Source organism: Pollicipes pollicipes, unplaced genomic scaffold, assembly GCF_011947565.3.
Source record: "Pollicipes pollicipes isolate AB1234 unplaced genomic scaffold, Ppol_2.1 Scaffold_5724;HRSCAF=6776_pilon_pilon_pilon, whole genome shotgun sequence".
Classification (NCBI taxonomy): Eukaryota; Metazoa; Arthropoda; class Thecostraca; order Pollicipedomorpha; family Pollicipedidae; genus Pollicipes; species Pollicipes pollicipes.
Genome location: NW_023596746.1, coordinates 28,081,856 through 28,100,719, shown reverse-complemented (window position 1 = coordinate 28,100,719; position 18,864 = coordinate 28,081,856). Strand labels below are relative to the sequence as shown.

Genomic DNA, 18,864 nt, shown 5'->3' with positions numbered 1-18,864 from the left:
AGCAAACCAGGCGACTGGGTCGGGAATAATATATATTTCTGATAATGCAGATTTTGTGGTATATTCTAAGCTAACGTCAGCAACAATTCCTCTCACCAGGCAGTGTCTGGAAATATTTGATCTAACCAGCATAGGCTATCTTTCCTTCCGAAGTCTTTCAACTTCCCGTTGAAATGCGGCGTTTGGACCGCGCCGCTCAGCGTCGGCTCTCAGACTACCCCCAGTGGCACGCTGACAAACAGACCCGCTCGGTGCGTCAGGTCGGGACGCTGCACTCTCACCTCACGCGCAGCACTTTTCACAGACCCGGTAACAGAACGGTCAAGGTATCACGCGAATGTTTGTGGCACATGGGGCGTCCCGCCTCTCGCGGCGGGTAGCGAATCAGTGTCTGCGCGCCCTCTCACTAGATGGCGGTGCGATCACCAGGGCGCGTACTGCGTCAGCTCTTTCTTGACGGGCCGATGCGACGGCTGTTCGTTATGCTTGGACTTGCGCTCGAGCGCCTTCAGCTTCAGGTAGAGCGCCTGGTCGCGCTCAGTGAACCAGGGCGGGAAGTCGTGCGTCTCCAGGAACTTGATGGCCTTCAGCTGGCGGCCCTGTTCCAGCTCCCGCAGGAACTTCTCCTGCAATAGGACAACGCGGTCAGCGGCTGCGGCGGCTCGTCTGTCGCCGCGAGCGCCCGCCGGCCTGACGTAATCGACCTGGGTCAGTGCGGCAACCCGGGACCGTTAGCTCTTGTAACCGGCGTGGTGGTCACGCCGCCAGTGCGCGTCCCCCCCCCCTTCTCCGCCGGCGGGGGGGGGGAGGGGGGAGTGCCGCCAGACCAGGACCGCCGGCGCCGGCCGGTCGCCCACCCCGGATGGGCTGCTTAGCCCGCTGGTTAGCGCCCGACCACGCAGCCGGGCTCGAATCAGACCCGCGGCACCGGCGATTGAGTGCGAAGGCCGTATGGAGATTGTGCGCCCGTGTGCCGCACGGGCCAGGCCGCGAACGGCGGGCGGTCGCGGCGCGGCCCGTGCAGAACGGTCTGCAGCCGCTGCCGGCCGGATGAAAGCGACGCTGATTGGCGCCGCGCGCCCATCTTCCGCCGCTGTTCACGGATGGGATGGCTGCAGCCGGCGAGAGGTCGACAAAGGGCCGGTGCCGCCGCGCCGCGAGCGCGTGTGAGCGGCGGCGGTCGGCCGGACCCCGCGGACGAGGCGGCCATGCTCGGTACTGCCGGGGCCGCGCGAGGCGTCGGGGTCGGCGCTCTATCGAGCCCGGCGCCGGTGAGGTAACGTCCGCCGACGCCGGCGGGGGCGAGCCGCCGTCGTGCGCGCCGTGCCGGCACCGCCATTGTGGCCGGCCCCGGCCGGTGGTGTCGGCAGGCGCCGGGCGGACGGTCCGGTGGGCCGCGCGCGGCGCCTTTCAAGCCGTCCGGCCGCTCCGCGCGCCGTCGAATTGGATCGGCTGGCGGCGTCGGCGGATGGTGCGGACGCCGCGCCGGCCGCCAGCCGCCGGCCCGCTTCCGCCTGTGTCGGCCACCGCCGGCCAAGGCCGCGCCGCGCTTGTGGCGCCGACACGGCCAGCGGAGCCGGTGCGCCAGCGAGACGCGAAAGACAGCGGGTGTCGCGGCGTCCCCACTGCGCTTAACGCGCTCTTCGCGCCGGACTCTCTGCTCACTATAGGCATGTCATCACTGGTCAGGAGCCAGTTCGCGAAGGGATTTATGGCTTTTCATTCGCCCCGATTTTTTGCTGCCCTTTTGTGACTAGACCTGAAGGGTTGACTAGAACCTATTGATGGTGCGGCCTCCAGTTTATTTCAGCTGACCCCACAGTGAATGTGGTGTCGAGAAGTAGACGAATCACTGTCACTGAAAAGCCACAAGTCAGCTCATGGACATGCTTCAGGCGATCACCTGATGAAGCATCCGCCCTGTCCGGATGCGTGGTCCGTGCTGTCGGCGTCCCTGAACGGGCCCGGTGGCGCGCGGTGCCCCTCCCCGCAGCGGCTCCCGACAGGCCGCCGGTGGCGTCGCCGGTGACGTCGGCGGCCCGGCCAAGGGCCGGCGCTGCGCGGCGACAGCCCGCTCCCTCCCGGACAGAGTCGGCCTGCTGAATCACGCCCGGCACGGGGGACCTTCTGCCGCGCCCGCCGGCGCGCCGGTCATCTGATGCGAGCTTGCACAACGGCGGCGACGTGAACGTGTCAGCGATGCCGTGTCATTGGGCCAGACGGGCAGCTGATGGCCGCGCCATTTATGCCAGGTGGTGCACGATTTACGCCATCGGCATGCTTGGCGCTGAGACCTGATCGGCACGGGGGGAGGGTTGGGGGGGGGGGGGGGGGCAGTACCAGCGGACTACCGTGTTAGAGACACCTGTGCTGCCCGTGGGGCTTATGTGGGAGTACATGACGGGTTATGCCACGAGCATTTGGCGTATTGATGGGAATCAGGGTGGAATGCTGCGCAGTGATCGGCAGCTGTTTCGAAAGCTTTCGTTAAGCTCATGTGGACCAACTCGCCGTTGGAGAGGGATAAGACAGGCATGTGTGATGGATTGCTTTGGTCTTTGGACAACCAGTCTAAATCCGTGTCTAACTCATCGAGCGGCGTTGTCTGTCTGATTCGTATCCGTCTATGGGCGCGCGTGCGCACCAATCGGTGACGAAGTAACGCTTCGACAACTACGGATGACTATCCCCTCTGCCCTGCTGGGAGATTCGCATTATTGTGTTTCAGAGCGTACCCCGGAATTTACACACACAGCCGAACAGTTATGTGCCCCTCAGACCCGAATCACCATCGCTACCAGGGCGCCCCGATCCCGTACGCACCTTCCTGTAGGCGCGCTCCTGGTGCCGCTGGTAGATGTACCAGTCGACGATGGGGCCCTTGAAGTCCTCGGGGAACGTCTTCTCGGGCGGCGCCGGCAGCAGCGACAGCGCCTCGTTGGTCACGTACAGCTGCACGGCGTTGTTGCAGTCCACGTTGAACCACCAGTCGCAGATGAACGTCACCTGGCTGAACACGGTGCCGTTCGGGCACAGGAACGAGTGCTTGTGGCCGTCCTGGTCGCAGTAGTGCCACACCTGGAACGGCGAGGGGTGCGGTCACGCGCCGACACCGGGGTCGTAAGGTCACGTCCGGGAGGGAGTGGCTGGACAGGGGGTGGGGGAGTGGGTTGGGGGGGGGGCGAGGGGACGCGGGCGGCGTTCGGAGCCGGCCGCCGGGGGAGATACGATACTGCCGTCGCCACAAACGCGGTGCTCGGGAGATATGCGGTCTCGCCGTCTCCGCTGCGCTCCGTCACGCCGTGCTGGCGCCACGGGGGTGGGGCGCTGCCGCCGTGCTGGGAGACGATGAGACGGCCGCTCGCCGTCTCGGACGCGTCCCCCGCCGCCCGTGCGTCATCATCCGCCGCCGGCGTCAGTGTTGATCAGCGTCAGGTGGCCGCTCCCCGCTCGGATCAGCAGCGCCGTGACCCGCCGGCCCGGTCGGATCAGTGGCCGTGGGAGCGGCAGGCCCGCGGTCGAGACGGCACCCGCCGGACGGGCCGCGGCGCGGAGTGGCTCGCTCGCCCTGGCGCGTGCCCCGGCGGCGCGCCGGCCGCGCACCGGCGCCACCGGCCGCTGCGCGGGGCCGCAGCCGTTCGCGGCTCGGGTTCAGACTCGCCAGCCGGGCGCAGCTCGCCGGCGACGCGGCGGGACGGAGGCGACGCCGCCGGCCGCTGTCGGGGTGTCGGGAACGGCGCGGTTACGCAGCCGGAAGGGAGCGGCGATACCGTGGGAGCCACCTCCCCTCCCCACCCGCTGGACCCCCATGGGCGCCGGCCGAGCCGAACGGTGGGCGCCGCGAAGGCTGCCGAGGCGCCGCCGTCCGGCGACGCGTAAACACGGAAATGAAGCGCTCGTGCTGCGACAGCGTCGGGATAAACATTCAAGCTGGCCGCCGGGGCCCGACGGAATCGATCAGCGCTGCTGAGGCAATGCTGAGCGGCGTGGTGATCAGTTCCGGAGTGGCGCTCACTCGCGGTGCGAACAGAAAAAACACTCGTGGCGGCGAGTGGCGGCCGCGTAAACAGCTGAAGAGCGGTGCTCGTGTGGGGTCCTTGGGCTCGAGTGGAATGCGATCGACCGCCGTGAGAAGCGGCTCGACGCGTCGCGCACGCAGAAACCGCGCCGCGAATTTCTGCGCCGGCGAGGTCAGTGGGCGCGGAATCCGGGCGCTGGAGGCCGCCGGCCAGAGGGCGGTCTCCGGGTTGCTGGAGAGGGAGGGAGGGCGGCGCCTTGAACGCATCGCGGAGCGGACGGCTTGCCATCGGCGGGCGTGCGCTATCTGAGACCCGTTACGCCACGGCAGGTTTAGTGCGTAATCCGTGCCTCTTCGGCGTGGTCTCAGCGGGTCCCGCGGTGCGCAGCCTTGGATTAGCCCGGCCCGTGCAAGCGAGACCGCCGGCGGCGGCAGAAGCGCGCCGCGAGGCCGTGCGCCCGCGCCGTGTAGTCCCACGATTGTCGCGGGGGGAGGGATGTGAACCGGGGCTGGTTGGCCGCCAGCCGCCGCGCCACCCTGACGTCCAGCCGCCGCCTGCGTCCGCGGTCGGCGTGGCCGCCTCGCCGCGGTCCGGTGCCCTTCGTGGCTCTTCATGTCTCCTCCGCTGCGACGGCGCTGACCGGCTCGCGTGTCGCCGCTCCGGCGCCGCCTCCGTCCGCCCCGAGGGTGCCGGGCGACCGGGCCGGCGGTCGCCGTGGTCGCCGCGGCCGGCAGACCGTCCCGGCACGGCTGGTCGCCTCGGGCTCGGTGGCTGGCCGCGGCGACAGTCCGCCCCAGTCGGTGGTGGCCGGTGGTGGGCCCCGGCCCGAGGGTGCCGGGCGACCTGGCCGGCGGCTGTGGTCGCCGCGGCCGGCAGACCGTCCCGGCACGGCTGGTCGCCTCGGGCTCGGTGGCTGGCCGCAGCGACAGTCCGCCCCAGTCGGTGGTGGCCGGTGGTGGGCCCCGGCCCGAGGGTGCCGGGCGACCTGGCCGGCGGCTGTGGTCGCCGCGGCCGGCAGACCGTCCCGGCGCGGCTGGTCGCCTCGGGCTCGGTGGCTGGCCGCGGCGACAGTCCGCCCCGGTCGGTGGTGGCCGGTGGTGGGCCCCGGCCCGAGGGCGGCGGCGACCGCACCGCCAGCCCGCGGCCTCGGCCGGCGCCGGGTGTGGGCCATCAGTGGGCCATCAGACGGTGTGAGCGGCGCGGGCACGGGTTCAAGAGCGCCGCGACACCCCGGCCGACGCCGCATTGTTGTCGGCCGACGCTGATGAGGCCGGGCGCGCGCTTCAAGGTCCGGCCGGCGCGCGCTGGTCGCTCATGTCGCCCCCGTTATCGATGAGCGTCGAGATCGCGCATGCTTTTTGCTCCGGCGGCGGCCCGAGCCGGTGGCGGGAGACTTTTTTCTAGCTGCGGCCGAGCGCTGCCGACTGCTGTCCTCACGGATTTGGCGCCGATTGAGCAGGGTCGGTTTTGATGTACGGCCCCGCGTCTATTGATACAACAGGATATTAACTAGCGGCGAGGTGTCAACATCATGGCGTGGCGTGATGGATGACGCTTTGTGTTCCGTATAAGTAATCTGGTGATCTCGCCGAAGGTAGCGCCGCGCGCCGCGCCCCGCTTCGGTTTCGGTCCCGCGTGCGCCGTGGGATTGAGCTCTGTTACCAGGTGGCCTTACCCGCCATGGATCACGATAATAGCTTTACGGCACCGGCAATCGCACATTGAAGGACGAGCAGCGTACGCCGGCTCGTTCGCTGCTCCGACGGACACGGCCGCTTCGGCAATATGAGTTATCCGAACTTACGAGCCACGCCGGCTGGTAACCGCAATTCACGTCGTGCGCAAATGGTTTATGGTTGTTCCAGTCGCGGCGGCAATCGATTACGGGCCGAAATGACACCGTTCGCGGCCGGTAATGCGACAGGCTAATGACGTGACTGACGGATGCCCTCGCTGGCGCCCGCGGCTGGCCAGCGCCCGCCCCGTGGGAGACCGGCGCCCGGTTCGTCGCACAAGAGGGGGCTGCTCGCGCCGCGGGCCGCGCGAGCTGGGCTAGAAAGCCCGGCTCGCCGGCGGGGAGGGACGCTGGGAATCATAAGTGCCGATCGGCGCCGCTTGAGATTCCACGGGCCTCACCGCCTGGCTGGAGCCGACATTAAAAATCAATTCAAAAAGTGATCAGGCGGCAGGCGCTGGGCACCGCGAGGGAGCGTGCGCACCCTACCGTTTCCACGTGCCGGTGACCGTGGACCCCGAGTAAAGTCCACGGCCACCGCGTCTGTCACACGAGGCCTGTAAGCCTGGCGCTGAAGGATGCTCCAGGTGGAATTATATCACATACGTGTCTGATGATAGCGTTCGTGCTGATATTAGGCGGTATCACGACGGTCGTTATGGGACCCATCACGGTGCCCGTGCTCGCGGAAGCACCTCACCATGGCGGCGAGCCGTGGGCGCCGGAACGGGTGCGGCCTCCTGTGCCGGCTGTCAGCGGCGGCGCGCGGCGGCCATCGCGTCGTGCTGTCATCTGCAGCTGCGCAGACGCCACCGGCGGGCGGCGGCGTGTGTCGACGAGTGGACGACGGACGCGGCGCCAGCTTGGCTCGTGCTGACCGTGCGCCGGCGGTGCGCCACCGGCGGCGGCGGCTAGCGCCGGGGTGGAGCTTGGCGCACGCCGCCGCCGGCGGCGGTGCTCAAGGCGGCTGAGGAGGACGCCTGGCTGGTGCAGCACGCGGGCTCTGCTGAACAGTGCCGCTGGTATGCGGCCCCCTGGGATCTGTGTACGCGGAGAGCTGGGTGCTGACGACGAAACGATTATCGCCCTCGCGCTGGCGGGCTCGTTGCGCCACCGGTCAGCCCGTCGGCATTTCGCTTCCCGGCACTGAGCCCCGAGTCGCATCGCCGAGGCCTGCGTCGCATCGCGACTCGGCACGGCACGCCGCGCGGGGGAGGCGGGCGCCGATCGCGGGCACCGGCGCCGGCGCCGCCCTGCGGGGGAGGATGCGACCCCGGCCGGCGCCAGAGCCGCGGCCTCTGACGCAAGGCGAGATAAGTGGGACGCTCGTGCCGGCTGCGGCCCGGCCGGCCGGCGGTCGCGTGCGGCGCGGCCGGGGCGCGGGCCGGCGCGCGCGCGCCAGGTGTCGCCGCGTGGGCGGCGGTGTCGGGTGTCCCCGCTCCGGGCCCGACCTGGCGGCGACCGAGCTCGTTTGCATGTGAATGCGCGATCGGAGGCGGCTGGTGTGCGGCGATAAACGCCGCTGCGGCGGCCGAGCGGCGCGAACAGTTCGCTCCCGGGGGTGGATGGATGGGTGGCGCGGTCTTCAGAAGCACCCCGACTTGCAACACCTTTTTCACAACCGGAGCGGTCAGCTGCGGGCCGGCCAGCCGGTCGCGGAATGGCCGTTTCGAAAGTGTGCGGCGGACCGATGCGCCGCCCTTCAGCATTGACCGGGCCATTAAGCGTGGGTTTCGATTGGGCCCAATCTGTCACGACGCTGACGGCTCCCGACTGGAGCGCTCAGCCGCGCCGAAAGGTCGGAAAACAGCCGTCCGGGGCAGTCGCATGACGAGCGAGTGAAGGCGACGCTCCATTAGTGGCCGCGCCTTTCATCGGCGCTGCTCGGACGCCTGCCCGGTCGCGAAGGCCGCGTCGGTCGATCTCGGCGTGTGCTCCTGCCGACCCGCCACTCTCTGCGGGAGATCAGCGTCCGGTCGACGCCGGTCAGCGGAGGTCGCCTCCCCGATCGCGGCGCCAGATGCGCCGCTTGTCGTTACAGGTGCGCTGTCGCTCGCCGCCCGCGCCGCGCCGAGAGGACCGCCGCCCACGCGGCGGCTGGGGCGCCGGCAGCGACGGCTGTCGACTCCGCCTTCCATTACCGCGGACAGGCGGGACGGTGACGGCCGACGGGACGAGCCCGCGGGCGGGGCGCGCTTCGGACCGAACTGAGAAGGTGTCAGGAGTAAGTGGCACTGGCAGGGGTCTGGCGGAGGGCCGGCCATTGCTTAGCACCGCTGGCCGGCCGTCTGGGACGCCCCCGCCGCTCCCTCCGCCGGCGTCCAGTCCCCGGCCCGGCCCGCCCGGCCGCGCGCCCGAACAGCCGGGCGCGGCCAGCGCCGACCCCGACCCGGCGCCCCCACCGGCGATGGTATCGTCCGCTGTGCGCGCCGCCCGCCCGGGGCATCACGAAAGTGACCCGGCGACCCGACGGCGCGCGCCGCGCGCCCCAGTCCAGCGGTAAAGCGGCCGCCGCCGGCCGCGCTTGCCCGGCGCGGCTAATGCTGGATAGATTGCCGCCGGTGGGAATCACTTAGTGCGGCTTGGAGGCGCCGGAATCATTCAAATGATGGGCTTGCGCCGGCCGCGATCGACGCGTCGCAAGCGTCGCAAGCGCGGCCGTGACGGGCTGAGGCAAGCCGGCGCCCCTGGTGACGTAACGCGTCCCGCGGCCGCCACGGCGCGCCCTGCGTGCGTCGGAATGGTAGAAAGCACGCCGTTTTATTGATTGGACGTTCACGCAACCGGAATTAAAGTAAACGTCGCCGGCGCCGGGCGGCACGCCGCGCGCGCTGACGGAACGCGGCGCGGCGGCGGCGAATGCGGCGCCGTGTCATTGTGTCGGTGGCCGGCGACGTCGCGGCGCACCGCGGCGGCACGAAAGCGGCGCCCGGGCCGGCGCTGTCACACGTTTGTCAATACTGCGGGCGGCTGGAGCTCGAAGGAGGGGGAGGGGGGGGGGGGGGGGCAGGAGTGCAGGAGCGGGCTGGCCGGCGTCATGCAGTGCCCGGTTTCACCGGCGGCATGCGAGAGCCAGAGGTCATCGGTCAGGTGACGGTGCCGGTGTCTGTCCGGCGACGGGCCATTTGTAACCGCCAGGCCGCCGCAGCGGCCGTGAAACAGACCGAGGTGCGCCCTTCACGGCAGCGTGGACAGGCCCGGAAGAGCGTGACGTTGCGCGCTGGGAGGGGGGGGGGGGGCGATCTGTGCGGTGGGGGGATGTTTTGCACGGGGTCCGGAGGAGCCGTCGCCGGGGTGTGCGTGGGAGGCGTCTCCACAAGCAGCCTGGAAATGCTGCATTATGCCTATGGCCTTGCGTGTAAAGAATGAGCCTAAAATACCCTTTATCCTCCCCAATCTTTCTCGGTACACCAGTCGTTAATCGGTGGAGCTACACATCTCGGCCAGATAGAGGTGAGATTATTCCATTGTAGTTTGGATTTCGTCCCCGCTATCAATCAAACCGAGCACATATGGCCTGTATTTGACTAAGGTAAATTATGTCATTTCCTTCGCCAAGGTCGGTGGTCCCATGCGCCTCCAGCGAAGGTTGTAAGTCAAACGATATTGAGTACCATACTATAGTTTCGGTAATTGAATTGGCCATGATCGAAACCTCAGGAACGCCAATTTCCTGCTCCCTGCCACGAGTTCTACCAGTTCCGCACGCCGCCGCGTGGAGGTTACCCGATTACCCGACCGCCCGCCGCGAACGCCGGCGGCGCGGCGACGCGAGCCTGGGCTTGTCGCCTCGGCAGCTGACTGACCTGGCACTGGGCGGCCGTGTCGGCGTACATGCCCCAGTAGCGCTGCTGGCTGCACTGGAAGGTCGTCTCTGGGATGCTCTGGTAGATCGGATAGTCGACGCCCGGGAAGCCCTTGATGCCGGGCGACGGCTGTAGCGTGGGGTACTCCTCCGAGATCAGGCTGTTGATCAGGTTGTCGTGGTAGACCTCGGAGAGGCCGGGGATGACGCGCGGCCGCTTCCGCACCGCCACCACCTTCAGGATCTTCTTCCGCGGCGTCGCCTCGCTCGGGGCGAGAAACTGCTTGCGGACCAGCTTCTTGGCCATGATCTTGCGGCGTCGCTTGAGCCGCTGCACGCGGAAGGCGCGCTCGCCGGACGTGGTCGAGCCGTGGCGCGACGCCGCCTCCAGCGTGTTGGCCCGCTGACTCAACTCGTCGCTGTCGTCAGCGGCGGCGGGCCGCTGAGGCCGGAGGCGGCGCCGCGCCGGCCGCCGCCGCCGGCCCGCCCCCAGCCGGTTCGGACTGGCCTCCGTCTCGACCGGCGGCGGCGCCGCCGTCGTCGCGGCTTCGGTGTCGTTGCTGCGGCGCGCGCTCAGCCGCCGGCCGAAGACGGGCGTCAACTGGATGTGGTCGAAGAGCGCGGCCGGGTCGTCGTCGACGGCGTCATCGTCGTCGTCGGCGAGCGGCGGCGCGGCGGTGGTGGTGGCGGCCGCCGGCTTGGGCGCGTCGGCGCGCACCAGCTTGCGGCGCACCACCTTCCGGATGCGGCGCGGCACCTGCGGACGAGCGGCGGCATGAGTGGTGCGGGTGGCGGCGGCGGCTCGGGGCCATGAGCCGGCACTCAGCGTGCAGAGCCTAAGCTCTGGGCTTGTGAGAGTTGACGCGATCGCTGCCGCCGCATAGCGCCTGCCGCGGTCCGGCGAACCGAGGCGGCTGACTGTTGGGAAATGTGGTCGAGCAAATAGTTCATGCGAGCATATATGGAATGTGCGGATTGTGCAGTTGTATGCTTACTCGATTGGGTCATGTGAAACACTGTTGTCGGGGTCAGTTGTGTGAATGGTTTTAAACACGCGAATGTCAATATCCTTGATCTCGTAACTACACACATAACCGTTGCTCCCGATGGGTCAAGTTTCCGTCCATTAGAACTTGCTGCTGCTGACGGGGTGTTGCTGGTATCGGTGCTGTCTGTGGTAAAAATAAATTATGGAATGAGTCAAGGGGCTATAATTGAGACATTGTTCAGATAACCTGACGTAAAAACAATATTGTGGGCTCGAGAAACAAGACGGGCTTGCGAAACGGTAAGAAATTACGTCTATTGAGTTGTGCCTGTTCAAAACAGCAGCGCTTGGTCTCCACGACTCCAGCCGTGACATATGTAAACACCAGCGCCGCGATGGGGCGCCCCGCCGAGCGATTGACGTTCGGACTCCACGGGTCTGCCTGCGCCTAACCTTGAAAACAACTCCGCGCTGTTTTGTGATGATCGAGTGAGATTTATTTGGCGGCCAAAAGACATCGCTTTTACGAATGCCACAAGCTCAGAGGGTGCTCTGTGCCGCCGCCATCCCGCCGGCCGTAAACGGGAGTGTGGACATGCTTGGGTCGTGCCTTGGACAGACAAAGGCGGACTCGGTGTGTTTGACATCCCGCTAAAATCCGCCAGCATTTCGTGGAAGCTGTCGGCGCCGTGCCAACTTAAAGGCCCATTTTATGACTTGATGTCGCTCTCAGAAACCCCGGCAATCAGCGTGAGGCGTGCGACATTTCTGCTGGTAACGGTGTCATCGTCACCCGTTTGTCCGCTTCCGTCGTATGATGACCGGCTCACCAGCCCGCCGGGTCATGCTGAGTGTCGACTCTCGCCGGCGTGCGGCCAGCCGCGGCGCCTTACCTGGTAGAAATAGCTGTAGGATTGCGACTGTGGCGAGTGCTGCACCTTGATGAGTCGCGGCGAGTTTGTGATGCAGCGGGCGCTGTAAATGCATAGCTCGCCGGCCGGCTCCTCCTCCTCCGAGTTGCCTGCAACACGAGCGGAGCGAGGTGTGAGTCAGCGATGGGCCGCGCGCGCGCGGTGCACGGCGGTGGGCTGCGAGCGTGACCCGCTCTCCCGGCCGCATTCACTGGAGAGGTGCAGGAATCTGCGGACGTCCGCGCGGACTCGCCTCGACATAATTGGGCCGGCGTCTGCCCCGAATTACACCTCCCCGTCGGGCTGCCGCGGGCGCGCAGTCCGCTCGCGGCGCGCGGTCCGCGAGTCTCGCGCCGTGTTCCGGCAGTCTTGGCTGGCGGCTGCGGCGCCCGCGAAGACCGCCGCGGCCTTGCGGCGCCGGCTAATTTGTGAAGCGCTTCGGCAGAATTAGGCCATCGCGTCGGCTGTGACATTGAGCTGCGCGCAATCGCGATGAGCCGCGGCTAACGGCGGCTAGCGGCTAACAGCGCTGCTGACCGGCGCCGCGGCCGCCGACGCCGGCCCGTTGCGCCAGAGCTCAATCAAGCCGATTGCTAAACGGATGCGCTCTAATTAATCACGGAGCCGCCGGGTTGCGAGCCGGCGGTGAGAGTGACCGGCTGGCCCGTCGCGGTCAGCCGCCGCGTGCCCGCGCAGATGACCCGCTCTGCCGGCACGGCGCGCGGGAACACGAGGCGTCCAGCGTGTCGGACGGCGCCTCGCCAGTCGGGGGCGTCGGCGGTGTCCGTGTCTCGTCGATCACGGCCCGGCCCGAGGGCGTCCGCCCGGGCGGCGGCGGCGGCGATTGATTCGGGGCACCGGCGGCGACGCCGCGCCCCGCTCGCACCGACGCTGAATCCGTCACGCGCACACTCATGATGAAGAGGTCCGAAATTGTTTCCTTGGATCTGATTAATCGACGCGCGGGCCGCGCTTGATTTGCACGCAACGTGATCGGGCGCCGCGCCGTGACGGTACGTAAATCGGCGCTGCCTCGCGCTCGTTGCCGGCCGCGGCGCCGCACCCGGGGCGGCGGCGGCGGCCGAGAAAAACCGACGCCGCTGGCCGGCCGGTCACGCGAGCCGGTCGCCCGACCCGCCGGCGGCCGGCCGGCGGCGCGGCGCCTCGGGCGTCGGTCGGCAGCGTGCGTGACCGGCCGCTCTGCCCGGTCACGACCGGCGGTCAGTGAGCGCGCCGCTACAGCCGTGTGCGCAACGCCCCCGGCGCCGCTCAAGCGTGGCCCCGCCGCTGCGTTTAGCTCTTTACTACGGACGGGAGATTCATGGCAGCACCGGGCGGCGCATCATCGCCGCTCGATGCGCCGTGCCGCAAATGGATTGGAGTCGGCTCGGGCCGGCTCAGGCGTGAAGTATGGAGCACACACGCGTGTTATGGCGCGTGTGCGGACGGGGCTGGAGTGTGAACGGAGCTGCTGCGAGCTGTGGATGCCAGAGCGCGCCAGGAGGATGCGCGGCCCCGCGCGGAGAGCGCAGAGACTGCATGAGAGAACACGCGAATATCGGAGAGAATGCGAGTCGGCGGCGGCGTGTAGCACCGAAGACTGCGACGGCGCGTAAGCGAGGAACGGATGATGGCCGCCGCCGGCGTCTGCCGGAGCGTGACCGATGAGGTGGCAGCGGGACAAGGCCCGGCCCGGACACTGCGGTTTTCTGTAAAATGAAAGATCGCGCTTGTTTATGGGAGCGTGGGAATGGGAGCGAAGGCCTGGCCGGCGGGCGATGGGGTGCCGCCTCCCGCAGGGCGCGGGCACGCTTCGGCGGCCTGTTGTGGGGGTCGTCACATCGTGTTCGGCACGCCCTGCTGCCGTCGGTGCCGCGGCCGGCGCAAACGCGTGCGCGCCGTGTGAGAGGCACAACGCGTAGCCCAAACGATGACTGTCCGCTTTTGCTACATCGCATTTGTCAAATCGGCGTCATTGTGCGGCGGGCGACAGTGTTGCCGCCGGCCCGTACCGGGCGCCTTTGAACTGTCCGGGCAGCGGCTCCCCTGACGTGTCGCTTTGTCAGACCGATGACATCAGGCCTGGTTGTGTAGGAGCCGCTTTTTGTGGGCGACATGCCTTCGACGCGTGTTCATCCTGGTTGGGTTGTCGGGCCATTCAGCAGATGTATTGCGTTTGGAGCAGTTACGGTTCTTATGCAGGACATACGCATTTACACTGCACTTTTGTCCTGTGCCTTGTATGGCTACAGCAGTTTGAAGGTCCCGTCGCCTGGTGTTCCAATTACAACCAGCGGAATGTTTTTGAAACAACAGCATTCTCACTTGGGGGAAACCGCCTGTATTGGGCGTGTTGCATTAACTTTATTTAAAAGCTGTATGGGCAGTGTTTGAGTGAGGTCCACCGTATTGAGTATAAAATTCTGCTATTTTTGTAATGCAATTTTATTCAACCGCACCGTTGTGATGCCAGCGCATGTCCCGGGACGAAAACTAGCATGGGCTGCTGGAGATTTTGGAAATGGAATATCGACACGCCTGTGGAGACTGCTGCCCTAGAGTATGCTTTCAGTTGTCTGTTTCGTTGTTTTCCCGTTTGGAAGGTTCTAACAACGTCGTGTACTGCGTTCTGCACGGTATCAGTCAGCGTTTTTTGTTAGCCATATTTCTGTGTCTTTCGTTAAGTGCCAGCACAAGTTAAGTGTGTATCTCAATTTGTGTGGCTCTTGTCTGAATTGATGGAGCCAGTTTGTGTGGCAAGCGAATCCGAATTGCGCGTGGGAAGTACAATGGTCAGAATCAATAAGGAGACATTCATTTTATGAAAAGTGCACTAGTAGGTCGACATTTCATGACTCTTCACTTTTTGTGCTGTCTCATGCAATGCAGTTATGTGTTCCGTGAAGTTCTCCTTGCTTCCCCGGAGTATGCACGGAATTCTACGTATTAATTATTAATCAAGCGCCAGATATCATCTCCGACAGTCACTGCTTATGACACCTGCATAAGCATCGCTAAAACACGCACTGAATATTCATGGCCAGATCTTGAGGCACTGGCCTGCGTATTAATTCACGCCGCATGGCTATGACGATCGATGCCTGCGCTGCGTCCTACGCCGCTCGCCGCGGGCTGGCTCCCAGGCCCTCCGCCAAATCAGCCCTCTCACGCGCCGCCCATGGAGCACCGCCGCAGTTTCCGCGTCGATCGGCTGTCAGCGGCACAAGCGCGGCCTTCATTACACTGGGGAGGCCCGTCGGAGCGCAAGGTCGCGCCGCGCCGGCCGCTTCCACGTTCGCTAATGTTGCCCCGCGCGCGGGCCTCCTCCCTGACCCAGTTGGGGCGGTCACACGCCGGGTCGGCGGCGGCGGCGGCGGCGGCGGCGAGGGGCGCGCCGCGCCGCCCTCCTCCAAATCACGAGCCGATTAGTGCAGGGCGCGGCCGCGGCCGGTGCGCGGCGATCGACCCGCGGGCTCGTGATGCCGGCCGAGCTTATCTAAATTTCTGGGAGGAGACGGGCGTGCGTGCCCGGCAAAGAACGAGACGCAGCGCAGGCCGAGTCACGCCGCTCGCGGTCCGTGTGCGGCGGAGTTTCCGCCGCACCGCACGCGAGCCTGCTGCGCCGCGTCCCGGCGCGGATAGCGCACGTCGCCGGCGGCCGGCATGGAGCGACTCGTCCGCCGCCGCCGCCGAGGCGTAATGTGTATTTACGCGGCGGCGTGCGAGCGCGGGTCGTGCATCCCCCGACCGCGGTGCACGAGCGGACCGGCGCGCAGCAGCGCTGGCCGGCCATACGCTTGGCCGACACAACCACTGTTATTTCCCGGCCGGGCTCGGCGGCGGCGACGGGCGGCGGGCGGCGGGCGGCGTGCTTTTTGCCTGGCGGCGCCAGGCGGCGTGGCGGCACTGGCCGCCGTCGGCACGGCTGACAGGCGGCGGTGTCGGCCCTGCCGGCCCCCCTGACGGACTGACGGGGGCGCGGCGACCGGACGACAGCCTGCGACAGCCGCCGCGCGGGCCGCTGATGCAACGCGCCGCGCATGCCATCATGCGCCGGCCGGTACCGCACAGCGCCGAAAAACTGGCCGGGCCGGCGTCGTGCGCACGGCGGTGGTCGCTGCCGAGCGGAGGCGAGGTGCACGACGACCTGCCCGGGCAGGGCAGCCAGAGGGTCGAAGAGCGTGAGTCGGTCTGAGCAGGTGACGATGGGACACGACAGACCGGGGTAGCGCAGGAGCAGGTGGGGTCGGTTGAGTGGCCTGACCGGGCAGCTGTCATTCGATAGTTGGTGTGGTGTGCCGGATGGGCTGCTTTCAGCTGACCATCCGGCCATTGGACGGCGGGGCGCTTACACGATCGTCTCATTACTCCTCCACCTCGGGTCGGCCTCGCCGGGTCAGGGATCGGGCGGCGGCGGCGGCTCGGGCTCGCGCCGGGTCGGGTCGGGTCGGGTCGGAACGTGGCGGGGTCAGGCGGCGGTGCCGGCGGCCCCCGCCGCGCACCGAATGTACGGCGCCGCGTGCGACAGCCGCTTCACGAACGGCCGCGTCGGCAGGCCGGCGCCGCTGAGTGACGGCCGGCCGGGTGCGGGCCGACGTGCCGGGCCGGCCGCCAGCGGCTTCCCGGTCGGCCGGGACGAGCGGGCGCGGCGGGACACCGACCCCCGCCGCGCCCCAGCGCAGCGCCCGGCCGACGGGACCGACCGGACCAGCGGCGGCCAGACGGCGGGGAGCCGACGCGCGCAGCCGGTCACCGGGTCCCCTCGGAGCGGGGCTAAAGCCGGCCTTCAGATCCCCATGGCGTCGCCCAGAACCGGGCGGACGAAGAGTCACCAGATTTTCTCAGAGTCGCCACATAACCGGTCAAACTAGGAGCAGCGCCCTTGGACGACGGGTCGTCATATCCACCCCGAGCCATCTCCGAATGTAGCACGCGAGGGACCACTTATGTGCCACTGAGCAGAGCCGACCAAGCGATCATCAAGTCCTTTCATCGGGTCGCCATCACACCAGGAGATTACTGGATGGAGGGTTACACCGGGTCAGATCCAGACTCAGACCCAGACCCAGACCCAGACCCAGACCCAGACTCAGACTCAGACTCAGACCCAGATCCGGACTCAGACCCAGACCCAGGCCCAGACCCAGACCCAGACCCAGACCCAGAACCAGAACCAAAACCAGAACCAGAACCAGGCCCAGGCCCAGGCCCAGACCCCGGCCCAGACCCAGGCCCAGGCCCAGGCCCATACCCATACCCAGACCCAGACCCAGACCCAGACCCAGACCCAGACCCTCCGGCTGCTCCGCGACCCACTGAGCGGCGCAGTCACGGCCGAGCTTCAGCACCGCTAGTGACTGCCGCCACAGCTGGCCAGCTGCGGCGTCCCGGGTGGTGATGGATTTGCCGGGCGGCGGGGGCCTGTGTCGAGGTGTTTGTGCCGGTGGCATTAAGTAGTTTACGAGCTGCGGGTGCTCCCAAGGGTGCTGGCGGGTCCATTGTTTGCGTGAGTTTTCCTAGATGGAGACATTCATTAACCGCATTCGCGCTTCAGTGGATCAGGTATAGGGTGTTTGGCGTGTTTTAATCAAACCAACTTGGAATTTGTGTAAACTGCTGGTTTTCTAAATGGTGAATATGAACAGTCTGAGGACTGCTTAGGTACGGGCTTATTACGCTCACAGTAATCGAGCGGGAGGAGGTCGCGACTGCAAAGACCTCTGATGATGACGGCCAGATAAGATCGCGATATACTGTGCCGTTAAACTCGTCGTAAACCATTGGCTTGAATTGGTCCCATTGAGCTGCCTGCCCTACCATAATTGCCCGGCCACCCTGTCGCATGAGCCCCATCCGTCGGCTGCCACTGACCCTGCCCTGGTGCAGTTCCATGCAATCTGCATACTCTCAGCACTCATCGCCGTCGACCGCCGTGCACGTACCTCGGTAACCACTGCAGGGTCGGGTTTTAGAGCCGTGATCATGCAGTCTGCACGTCACGCAGACGATGAACCCGCTTGGTATTACTAGCAGCGCTTTTAAGCGTCGCGCCTGCTCCTTTTACAATATTCTCCGACGCCCAGTGCACGACGGTATGCCTCGCCAGCTCCCAACCAGCGCCCCGCCAGCTCCCAACCAGCGTCCCGCCAGCTCCCAACCAGTGCCCCGCCAGCTCCCAACCAGTGCCCCGCCAGCTCTCAACCAGCGTCCCGCCAGCTCCCAACCAGTACCTGCCAGCTCCCAACCAGCGTCCCGCCAGCTCCCAACCAGCGTCCCGCCAACTCCCAACCAGCGTCCCGCCAGCTCCCAACCAGTACCTGCCAGCTCCCAACCAGCGCCCGCCAACTCCCAGCCAGCGCTCCGCCAGCTCCCGACCAGCACCCCACCAGCTCCCAACCAGCACCCCACCAGCTTCCAACCAGCTCCCAACCAGCGCCCCGCCAGCTCCCAACCAGCGTCTCGCCAGCTCCCAACCAGTACCTGCCAGCTCCTTACCAGCGCCCACCAGCTCCCAACCAGCGTCCCGCCAGCTCCCAACCAGTACCTGCCAGCTCCCAACGAGCGCCCGCCAGCTCCCAGCCAGCGCCCCGCCAGCTCCCAACCAGCACCCAACCAGCTCCCCGCCAGCTCCTAACCAGTGTCTGCCAGCTCCCAACCAGTACCTGCCAGCTCCCAACCAGCGCTCGCCAGCTCCCAACCAGTACCTGCCAGCTACCAACCAACTCCCCGCCAGTTCCCCGCACAAGAACAGCGGCCGCAGTCATCGGGGTTCGCCGGTAAATCAGAGGCGTTTGCGCGGCCGTTCTGGCGAGCGCGCTTGTCAGGCGCGATCACCGCAAGCCGGACCAGCCATGCGATGATCACGGTCCATGAGGACCGCGGTCGGGACGAACAAGACCGCAGCGGGCCCACCGCGCCGTCGGCGGCGGCGTCCGGCGCTGGCCCCGGACCACAGACACATGTCCGGCGCACTCACAGGGCACGGCGCTGCAGAGGAGCAGGACGGCGGCGGCGGCGGTCCACCGCATGGCTGCTGTTGGGCTACCCGGTGGCGCGCGGCCGACACTTTTCCATGGCCGGCGGGCGGCAGGCGCGCGCGCTCTCTCCCACCACGTCCGTCGCTCGGCGCGGCGCGGGCAGCACTGGCGGCGCGGAGAGCGGCGGCGGCGGCGGCGGTGGCGGCGGCGGTGGCATTGGCGGTGGCGGCGGCAGCGGCGGCGGAGCGAGTACGCTGTCGGTGTCGCGCGACGCGCCGTACCGGCGCTGCGGGCGGAGGGACGGCCGGCCGTCGACTGCGGCGTGCCGCCGCCGCCGTGCGGTTTTCGCCGCGCCAGCCGTCCGGCCGCTCAAGGTGATCGGGTGGTGGCGGAGCGTCTGCCGCCCGCGGGCCGAGATGCGTCTGCTGG

General features: G+C 67.2%; 1 protein-coding gene across 1 annotated transcript; it reads right to left on the bottom strand.

Annotated features, from left to right (window-relative positions):
• Positions 1 to 14: 14 nt before the first annotated feature.
• Positions 15 to 18,581, bottom strand: LOC119103798 (uncharacterized). Its single transcript, XM_037227451.1, has 5 exons — positions 18,435 to 18,581; positions 11,441 to 11,568; positions 9,561 to 10,316; positions 2,824 to 3,078; positions 15 to 626 (listed from the first exon to the last, which is right to left on the bottom strand). Exons 1-5 carry the CDS (start codon positions 18,484 to 18,486, stop codon positions 423 to 425), a joined length of 1,395 nt encoding a protein of 464 aa, XP_037083346.1. The 5' UTR covers positions 18,487 to 18,581; the 3' UTR covers positions 15 to 422.
• Positions 18,582 to 18,864: the final 283 nt, after the last annotated feature.